At 39.4% G+C, this 11,748-nt stretch overlaps 1 protein-coding gene across 1 annotated transcript in view; it reads right to left on the bottom strand.

Moving 5' to 3' along the window:
• Positions 1 to 3,884: 3,884 nt before the first annotated feature.
• Positions 3,885 to 11,748, bottom strand: part of LOC143021865 (solute carrier family 49 member 4 homolog) — a 30,804-nt gene continuing 22,940 nt past the window's right edge. Inside the window, exons 9-10 of the mRNA XM_076179639.1 lie at positions 4,562 to 4,744; positions 3,885 to 4,214 (exon numbers count right to left, since the gene is read on the bottom strand). Coding sequence (XP_076035754.1) covers positions 4,099 to 4,214; positions 4,562 to 4,744 — 299 coding nt within the window. The 3' untranslated portion in view covers positions 3,885 to 4,098. The remainder of the gene's footprint in view (positions 4,215 to 4,561; positions 4,745 to 11,748) is intronic.

Raw genomic sequence — 11,748 nt, 5'->3', positions numbered from 1 at the left:
TGAGCAATCGCTCGAATTCCTGAGCTCCTCTTAGCTGATGCCTGAGATGCCAAACACCCCACGGAACGGCTCCCGGGAGCTTATCAAATCCTCCTCCTCCTCGTCTTTATCTGTTTGTTTATTTATTCATTTATTTTTCTTCCTATGTCCTCGTTCATTTGTCCCTCGTTCCATTTGAACTTTAATACATTTGCAGATTTTTTGTAATGTGTGTGTGTGTGTGTATGTGTGTGTGTGTGTGTGTGTGTGTGTGTGTGTGTGTGTGTGTGTGTGTGTGTGTGTGTGTGTGTGTGTGTGTGTGTGTGTATCTTTGACAAGAAGCTGATCACACTTTGGACGTTTGGCTAATTTGATTGGAGTGATGTTCATCCTTTCAACTATCTTCTTTGAAAAAATATCTTTTTATCTCTCCTTATCTCTTTCTTCAATTTTTCTTTTCTTTCCTCCTTCCTTCCCTTCCTTTTTCTTTCTATTGTTATATATTTGATTATTTCTATCTATTTATCTATTCATTTATTTATTCATTATTTATGTATATATATATGTATATACACATATATATATATATATATATATATATATATATATATATATATATGTGTGTGTGTGTGTGTGTGTGTATATATATATATGTATATATATATATATATATATGTATATATATATATATATACATGTACATATACATAAAACAAAGAATGAATAAATGATAGAATAGTTAAATATATAAAAGTGAAAAAATAAAAAGTAAGTAAACAGATGAAATAATTAGAAATAAATATGCAAGTAGATAAATAATTACTTGGACTTGTGAGCTACGGCAGTCTTTACCCAAACGCTCACTCTGCAAAGACAGAAGCGCTGGTGAACTGCAGTCCATCGCAATAACAGTCTACGGGAAACAACAGACTTGCTCTCAGTGGATCCATGTCATAGCATAGTCGTTGTATAAATATTTTTCTCTAATGTGCTTTTAATGACTTACCCGTTTTCTAACAAAAGGAGGATACATTGATAATTAAATCTATTGTATGACACCTAGAACAAAAGAGAGAATATATCGTAATAATCAAGGAATTAAATGAAAACAAGGAATTAGTATCAAATAAAGCTTTATTATATTTGCCGTTCAAAGGTCGGAGTCGACACTTGTCCCGGCCAGGCATCATGGTCACGTGTTGTGTGATCATATCAGGAAAATGTCAAGAAGACCTCAGTGTATTGCTTTTAGTCTAGAGAACTTAGAATAGGAAGTTGTTATTTACAATAGTCTTAAGGAGTGGAAGCAGTCACGTCATCTCTTTCTCTCTCCTCTCTCTCTCTCTCTCTCTCTCTCTCTCTCTCTCTCTCTCTCTCTCTCTCTCTCTCTCTCTCTCTCTCTCTCTCTCTCTCTCTCTCTCTCTTATTCTTTCTTTTTAGTTTATATATATATATACATATATATATATATACATATATATATATATATACATACATATATACATACATATATACATAGATAGATACATAGATACTTATTGGAGGCGAGGTGGCAATGAAACGCTATTTAACGTATGAAGCTTTCTTCTGATCTCGACCTTAAGTTGAACTGTGGCATCGAACTAGGGTCACTTATGTCTGATCACCCATTTTCATGGGATCACTTATTTCATTCTATATATTCTTTTGCTATAGTAATAGTGTGTAAGATAATGAAAGGATAGTTGTGTCTAAAAGCGGGTCTTTCCAATGAACGCGTTTATAGGATCTATTTGGGTAATTACTGATCGAAGGGCACGGGTGGAGGAGGAAGAGGAAGAAGAGGAGGAGGAGGAGGAGGAGGAAGAAAAGGAGGAAGAGGAGGAGGAGAGGAGGAGGAGGAGAGGAGGAGGAGGAGGAGGGAGGGAGGCCCGCTGGCGTCCATATTGTTACCAACAAAAGTGGGGAATGAGGTCAGAATCTTAGTCATAGAGGGAGAGAGAGGCAGACTGAAGTGAGATGCAGTCTAAGAAAAATTTGGAAATTAAATTAATTTAGTATAAGAAACCACATGGCGTGATATTGTTTATATAAACTGTGTGTGTGTGTGTGTGTGTGTGCATGTGTGTGTGTGTGTGCGTGTGTGTGTGCATATTTCCAGCGGTGAATAAGGTGCTTTCACTTGTTGCGTGAGACACCGGGTGCATTAAAAAACGATGCATATCACAAATGGCATACAAATATGTAGTGATGGGATGAATCCAAAAGAATTAACAATTCCGATTCGACAGTTTCCGATGAATGATTAATAAATGTACTTTATTCATAAAGTATTTCTTTCTCAAACTAACTCCAGGGCCTGAAAATAATTATTAATCTTAATCTTTCAAGGTATCGGAATCGGACCAGTACCGGCATCGGACTAGTATCGGAATCGGACTAGTATCGGAATCGGACCAGTATCGGAACCGGACTAGTATCGGAATCGGACTAGTATCGGAATCGGACCAGTAACAGCATCGGACTAGTTTCGGAATCGGAACAGTATCGGAATCGGACTAGAATCGGAATCGGATTAGTATTGGAATCGGACTAGTATCGGAATCGGACTAGTATCGGAATCGGACTAGTATCGGAATCGGACTAGTATCGGAATCGGATCAGTATCGGAATCGGACTAGTATCAGAATCGGACTAGTATCGTAATCGAACTAGTATCGGAATCGGACTAGTATCGGAATCGGACTATTATCAGAATCGGACCAGTATCGGAATCGGATCAGTATCGGACTCGGACTGGTATCGGAATCGGGCTAGTATCGGAATCAGACTAGTATCGCAATAGGATTAGTATCGGAATCGGACTAGTATCACAATCGGACCAGTATCGGAGTCGGACCAGTATCGGAATCGGACTAGTATCGGAATCGGACTAGTATCGGAGTCGGACCAGTATCGGAATCGGACTAGTATCGGAATTGGAAATTTAGAGCAGTATCATACAGTCACTAGAAGTATGTCATCCTATCATCATAGTTCCAAACTTAGAAGATCCTAAGATAAAGTTAAACTTGAAACGCTTTGACCTTATAATTGAACTCCTTTTCTGGATAATCTTCCTTGCATATCTTTGCTATTCACAATTTCTGGTTTAACCGCTTTCCTAGAATCACCAAATCAATTCACTATCATTTCGAGTGGAATACCCGCAACCCCACTGTGGTCGGCAACGGTTCCCGGACTATACTACAGGTCTCTTTAGGAAGAAAATGTTGTATTGGTATGAGAAAGCGATTGGGGGAGATAGATGATCAGTCGCGGGTTCTTCACTTGCATTCATTACGTAACCTCTTGTTATTTCTGTCTTCCAGAAATTTCCTCAATTTTTTAAGTTGTTTATTTTGTCAATGTGTACGATATAAGAGTCAATACGGGTTTCTTAACAAAGTCATTTTACGCGGAAATATGTCTCCCACTTCCGGTACACGATCGTCCGCTGAGTTTAGAGGAACTGATTTTACTAATCTCGCTTCAAGCCAGATCTAGGCAACACATGTCCTTCGTGGCACAGCGCGGGAAAGAGAACAATCCAGTTTCAGCGGGGGCAATTGTCCTACTGAACGAGTTGGTGACATATTGGATCGAAGAATAATGGACGGATAGGAAAGTCTGAAAGGAAAATTGATACTTAAGGTTTGGGATTTTTATTGCCAGCTCCATCCCTTATATATATATGCACATATACACGCTCACAACCGCACATACACTCTCGTACATACGCTTACATAGACACACACAAACGCACACATACACACACACGCACACACACACACACACACACACACACACACACACACGCACGCACGCACATACACAAACGTGAATATATATATATATATACATATATATATATATATATATATATACTCGTGTGTGTGTGTGTGTGTATACATAATATGTGCGTGTGTATGACGACAGCAGAAAAAGGAAAACCAGGAGCCTTAATCCGAGTAAAATTCCTGACTAGTTTCGTCAGTCTCTCTTCAGTTCCAAGACTCCCGCCTTTCGTCGTCCCGCCCACACCAGAAAAAAAAACGACTAAAATGTCCGCAGGAAGGAGACCATCACCTTCTTTCTGGACTAGATATTAGATTCAACGTCTCGGGAGTGTCTGACGTACTCGACTTTGACGACCAGCAGCAGGAGAAGCGGAATGACGCATCCAATCATGAGGCAGAGAGTCATCAGCCAAGGTTCTGTGGCGCCAAGGAAATGGGAAGCGTTAGAGGGGTGCCACGTCAGTGCCACTCGTATGGGGTCATATCAGGTCAGATTATTAAGCTCTCGCTTTAGTACACAGGCGGAAGCTAAATAGTGCCTACGTGTATGGTGTTTGCGTTTATGTGTGTATGTACGGTATATACGTAGGTATGTATATACCATTATATATATATATGTGTGTTTGTGTGTGTGTGTGTGTGTGTGTGTGTGTGTGTGTGTGTGTGTGCGTGTGTGGATGTATGCATGTATGTGAATATGCTTATATGTATGTATGTATGCACCTATGTACAGTATGAGTACACACTCTCACAAAGAAACCTACCGACATTGATGAGGACGACCATTTCGTACACAAATATGAGTCCGACATTCTCGATGACGACGATGAACGCGCCCGTGACGTCCTCAGGAATGGGGAAGGCCATCTCGACGGTCATCTCCACGAAGAGTGGCGCCGTAGCTTCCATCATGACCAATGACATGACTGTCGCCGCGTACACTTGCGCTGAAAGAGGGTCGTGGTGCCATTGGCTTAGCTATGTTGTCATAATAACCTACATACTGTGTATATACATACATACATACATATATATATATATATATATATACATATATATATATATATATATATATATATATATGTGTGTGTGTGTGTGTGTGTGTGTGTGTGTGTGTGTGTGTGTGTGTGTGTGTGTGTGTGTGTGAATATATATTTATATATACATATATATGTATATGTATACATATATATATGTATATATATACATATATATGTATATATATGTACATAAACATGTATGTATATATATATGTATATATATATATACTTCTGGGGCACAGGTTTTCTCTAAGGCAATTCTGGTTGAAATCAACTGCACTAGTTGCTTTAACAATCTTCAAGACTGTATTCTATAATCTGGAGAATACTTTCCTATTAGCAACTGAGAGGGACTGGAAGTAGTCATTCATGACTCTCAAAAGAATATACGCAGTGTATGCCAACTGATATATTTTTGCATAGTAATAGTATTGAACAACTATTGACTCCACCGAAACTATAGTTTTTCGCCTCGTCGTGAGGCGTCTTCAGGGTGAGGACTGCTTTGTAGGATGCTCTGCTATATTGAAGGTCTTCCAACGAATAATGACCGCTGGTTGGATGGGCTGGCTTATAAGGCTCAGCCTGCCTAGCTCAGACGGAATACTGGCCTCTCATTGGCTGAGAGGTGCAGTATGGGAGCCAAGGGGGTGGGATTTTGTCTGGGAGCCAAGGGGGTGGGATTTTGTCTGGAAGCCAAGAGGGTGGGATTTTGTCTGGGAGCCAAGAGGGGGGGATGATGTCTATGAGCCTAGAGGGTTGGCATTTGTCTGGGATTCAAGAGGGTGGGATTTTGTCTGGGAGTCAAGAGGGTGGGATTTTGTCTGGGAGCCAAGAGGGTGGGATTTTGTCCGGGAGCCAAGGGGGTGGGATTTTGTCTAGAAGCTCTGGCCTGATTTGCTGCTGCTCTGGTTACTGGTCCTAGGCGCTGATTAACTAGCTGGACATGTTTCATTTGTTCGCGGGGCTGCTGCTGTTCTAAGGGCTTGTTGTTCCTGGAGGGGGTTATTCTTTACAGGGCGCGCGGAAGGGAGAATAAAATCGGCAGCTTGCTGTATGTTGATGGTAGGGCGCTGGCAAGGAATAAATACTGCTTCTGCAATCTGTAGCTTTCTGAAGGCAGGCTCCTTGTGAAGAATTTTTGTTTGGTCTAGTAGTTTCTGTAGAGGGGGCCTCATGTTGTGTACTTCAGTGAAATGCTGGAAAATTGACCCCTGGTTTCTATGGGATTGTAGGCGACGTCGCAGTGTAGAGGAGGTACTGTCAATGTATGTGCTGGAGCGGCCCTCCTGACATGAAAATTTGTAAACAACATTGGTGGTAGCCTCACTCGGGGCCCTAGGCGTCGTGCTATTCCTCATTATCAGGGATCTGATGAGGTTAGGTTTGCAGAATATTTTCAAGTCTATGATGGCATTTCTATTAGTTGTAGTGACTCCTCTCTTGATAATATTCCTAAGGGCATCACACTCCTCGCGGTACCGATCATGAAAAGAATTTTGTGGCAAATGGTGATTTTCTCCTTGAGAGGGGTGGGCAACTGGGCCGAGTCTACAAACTGGTCCAGTTTTTTCTGTATAACTTTCTCGATGAGATAGTCTACATAGCCATTGTTGGTGAGGAGCTGGCGGATACGGTCGAGCTCTCTATGGATCTCAGTCCAGCTACTACAGTGGATAAGGGCTCTCTTCACATAGGAAGATATCACGGATATCTTGTATGAAACAGGACATTCTCCCCTGGCATTGAGACAGCGGCCCACGTTGGTGGCTTTAGTGTAAACCTTAGTCTTGAAGCCCTGTTCTTGTTTAGAGATGCCCACATCTAGGAAGGGGAGGCACCCCTCTACACTGCGTTCACAGGTGAAGGTCAGGCTGGAATTAACTTCAAGAGCAGTAATCATGTGAGGAACCTCTTCGTCGGTAGTAGTGGTGATGAAGATGTCATCGATGTATCTCGCGTATATTCCTGGAGGGGGGTTATTGTTGAAAGTTCTTACTTCCACCTGGGCCATATACATAGCAAAAAGTACCCCAAGTGGGGATCCCATCGCCACTCCATCAACTTGTCTGAATAATTCCCCTTTATGGAAGAGGAAAGGGGCCTCCTTGGTACACATCACTAGCATGTTTCGCAGGACGTCTTCTGAGATGTCAAATACGGGTAGGTCACTTCTATAGACGCGGTCCATGATGATATCGATAGTGTCATTTACAGGAACATTCGTAAAGGAAGCGATGTCGTGGCACGGTGGAGCTGTGCGAAGCAGGTCTATGAATTCAGAAGCTGAAGAAACTGAACGTCCCGTGGGGACGTATGGAGCGAGGAGAGAGTTTAGCTTCTTGGCAACTTGGTAGGTGGGAGTGGTGATTTGTGAAATAATAGGTCTCAGGGGGTTACCTGGTTTGTGGGTTTTTACAGTGCCATAACTATAACCGGGACCATAGTCACCTATCACTGGATTAAAATACTTCGTCGAAGAGTTAGCTCTCTGGATGAGATGATTAATCCTCTTCTTCGCATTCTCAGTAGGATCCTTCTGGAGTCGCTGGAATTTTGCAGGATTATGAAGGATGGAGTCCATCTTGTTATTATAATCAGCCTTATCCATGATGACGTAGACTGCTGACTTATCTCCTTTGCGGATAATGATGTCATCTCTCTGGCGTAACTCCTTGGCGGCTTTTAAATCTCTAGTGAGGATCTGGCTTCTGTAATTTCCTCTGTCGCGTCCAGATTCTCCAATAAGGTCCTCTCTGATGGTAGGAGAAAGGGTTACCTTTCTCGCATTCTGCAGGGTGAGGAGCCGATCTATCAGGCACTCAATTTCTATTCTCTTACTTTCAGGATGAGGCCGGCGAATGAAATGTCATTTAAGCCCTAAGTTTAGGAGTGTCTCTTGCTGACTGGATAGGGTGGTGGTAGAGAGGTTGATGAAACCTTGAGCAGGCCTCTCGTTTCTTACAGGACAGCCCATCCAACCAGCGGTCATTATTCGTTGGAAGACCTTCAATATAGCAGAGCATCCTACAAAGCAGTCCTCACCCTGAAGACGCCTCACGACGAGGCGAAAAACTATAGTTTCGGTGGAGTCAATAGTTGTTCAATACTATTACTATGCAAAAATATATCAGTTGGCATACACTGCGTATATTCTTTTGAGAGTCATGAATGACTACTTCCAGTCCCTCTCAGTTGCTAATAGGAAAGTATTCTCCAGATTAAAGAATACAGTCTTGAAGATTGTTAAAGCAACTAGTGCAGTTGATTTCAACCAGAATATATATATATATATATATATATATATATATATACATATGTTCATATATGCACACATATATATATACATATATATGCATATAATATATATACATATATATCTATATATATATATATATATTATACATATATACACACATACAGTATACATATATATATGTATATAATATATAATATATATATATACACATATATACATATATATATATATGTATATATATATATGTATATGATATATATATATATATATATATATATAATATATAACATATATATATAATATATATACATATATATGTACATGATATGTATATATAATATATATATATACATATACATATATGTATATATATGTATATATATGTATACATATATATATATGTATATATATATACATATATATATATGTATGCATGTATACATATATATATATGTATATATATATATATATATATATATATATATATATATACAGTACTCGACAAGGATGTAGGAACGGTTAGCGAGAATGAGTGATGTGGAGTGTTGAGGACTGTTTTTGCTGAAATGCAGTTTTATATAAAAATTAGCATATGGTTGCATTATTTGACCTATTTTCTTTAAAATGTGTAATTTCCATGTAATTTGATCAAAGAGAAGTTACGCTTTTATCCTCTGCAAAATTACCGACCACAGCTACGATTCGTCCAGCCCGCCATCTATGATCATTGGTGGTATGGACCAAACTACACTCTATTAAGTTTCTTACTATTGTGTTATTAGTGTGATAGATTGCATATAGTTAAATTATTTCGACTATTTTCTTTAAAATGTGTGATTATCATGTAATTTGACCAATCGTGCATTTCAGCAAAAACCGTCGGACGGTATTCATAGCTCTGGTCGGTAATTTTGCAGAGGATAAAAACGTAACTTCTCTTTGATCAAATTACATGGAAATCACACATTTTAAAGAAAATAGGCCAAATAATGCAACCGTATGCTAATTCTTTATATACAATCGAGCATTCGTATGCTAATTCTTTATATACAATCGAGCATTTCAGCAAAAACCGTTCTTGTTCGAGTTTGGTCGGCTATTAATGAGTCGGACGATATTCGTAGTTGTGGTCGGTAAGTTGGCAGAGGATAAAAACGTAACTTTTTTTTATCAGATTACATGAAAGTCATACATTTTAAAGAAAAAAGGTCAATTAATGCAATCATATGCTATTTTTACTATATGAAATCGTGCATTTCAGCAAAAACCGTCTTTGTTCGAGTTTGGTCGGCTACTAATGAGTCGGACGGTATTCATAGCTGTTGTCGGTAATTTTGCAGAGGATAAAAACGTAACTTTTCTTTGATCAAATTGCATGGAAATCACACATTTTAAAGAAAATAGGTCAAATAATGCAACCATATGCTAATTTTTTATATAGAATTGTGCATTTCAGCAAAAACCGTTCTTGTTCGAGTTTGATCGACTATGAGCGAGTCGGTCGGTGATTTTGCAGAGGATATAAACGTAACTTCTACTTGATAAAATTTCATGAAAATCACACATTTTAAAGAAAATGAGTCAAATAATGCAGCCATAGGCTAATTTTTTATACAAAATTGTGCATTTTAGCAAAAACCGGACGGTATTCATAGCTATTGTCGGTAATTTTGCAGATGATAAAAACGTAACTTTTCTTTGATCAAATTACATGGAAATCACACATTTTAAAGAAAATAGATTAAATAATGCAACCATGTGCTAGTTTTTTATATAAAATTGTGCATTTGAACAAAAACCGTCACTGTTTGGTTGAGGTCGGCAATTAGTAAGTCGGACGGTATGTGGTTGGTAATTTTGTAGGGGATAAAAACGTAACTTCTCTGTGTTCAAATTACACGGAAATCACACATTTTAAAGAGAATAGGTCAGATAATTCAACAATATGCTAATTTTTTATATAGAATTGTGCATTTCGTCAAAAACAGTCCTCAACACTCCTCATCACTCATTCTCGCTAACCGTTCGTACATCCTTGTCGAGCACTGTTTATACATATGTATATATATATATATATATATATATGTATATATATATATATATATATATATATATATATATGTGTGTGTGTGTGTGTGTGTGTGTGTGTGTGTGTGTATTCACCTCGGATCTGCTGCAGTCTCTGTCGAGACAGCCAGACACCACCCTACGGCAGTGAGCTCAGAGCTCATTATTTGCCGATCTCTGGGTAGGTCTGAGACCACTCACACACCACATACCGGGACAGCAAGGTCACAACTCCTTGACTAACGTCCCGTACCTACTCACTGCTAGGTGAACAGGGGTTACACGTGAAAGGAGACAAACCCAACTTATCTCCGCCCGGCCGGGGAATCGAACCCCGGTTCTCTGGCTTGGGAGGCCAGTGCTTTACCAATCCGCCACCGAGTGTGTGTGTGTGCAGGTTACCCAGTTTGAAGAGAACCGAAAGAGAGCGTTTTCGTGTATTACGTCACTAGTGCGAAAATTGGCTGTAAATTCTGCATAGTTATTTTCAGCAAATGGAGGTGAAAAAAAGATATGTATCTACATGACAACAATTTAGGTATGCCAAAGACCGCTCGTATTTCATCATACTAATAATTTTGATCCGCCAAGTGGAATGAGAAAATGCTACCACCATCTTCATACCCCAATGTAATTTTAGAAAGAAAACTAGTTGGAAATAGGTAAGAACTAGGTTACTAATAGGGTGTTTAACGAGCGGAATAGACTTAGTAACCTAGAGCGCTGAAACAGTTGGATGTTATGAGAGAAGATTAGATAATTTCATGAATATTGATGTCAGGTGGTTAAAAAAAAAAAAAAAAAAGAGAAAAAAAAAAAAAAACTTACATGCCTAAGTACCGCCCCGGGGCAAAGTTTTCAGTGACGCTCCCCCTCCCCCCCTTATCCCCCCTCCCCCCCACCCCAAAACCACTCCCCACCTCCACCATTTCTTATTGCCTATTATAGCTATTGGCTTGCGAAAAAAAAAAAAAAATCATTTAATGTCCATATTGCATTAAGGATAAGGGGAAAATGTTTCATATTCTGTTGATTCTAACGCAAAATTTGTATATTACTGCAAAATATTCAGGGATCCTGTGACCTTTTTTATTACAATTATTTTATCAGCCTTGCGGGCGGCATGTTCAGACTAGAATATGCATTCCCCCCTGGCCCCTCCCCATGTGAGGGCCCTGGGCGGTAAGGGACATGGAACTGCCTAGTGTAGGCCTTATGGTCTCTTGCAGTCTCTTCTATTCCCATGTTCTTATGAGCTAAGGGCAGAAGGAAGTCAGGAGAGAACTTGATTTTTTTTTTTCTTTTTTTTTTTTTTGTAAATTTTCGGTCATAAACCATTCTTCAGCATCTGTGAAAAAATGTTACACCCAAAACGCTAGATTAAAAAAAAAAAAAAAAAAACATTATCAACCTTTCTCCAGAGTTCTTGTCATCCATTTGCAATACTTTCATTTGTCCTGCAGCTGATATTATATGGTTTAACGTCACAAAGCTCCCCCTACCGGGAGGCTAGGATGGTGCTCCTCACAGAGGACTTTGTAGCTTGAAATCTAATGAACCATGCCCTTGGTTCAACTTCGCCGGT

This window comes from Oratosquilla oratoria, chromosome 3, assembly GCF_046742065.1.
Source record: "Oratosquilla oratoria isolate Oo_2021 chromosome 3, ASM4674206v1, whole genome shotgun sequence".
NCBI classification, from domain to species: domain Eukaryota; kingdom Metazoa; phylum Arthropoda; class Malacostraca; order Stomatopoda; family Squillidae; genus Oratosquilla; species Oratosquilla oratoria.
Note: the sequence above shows the minus strand (reverse complement) of the source record. Positions and strands in the feature narration are given on the sequence as shown.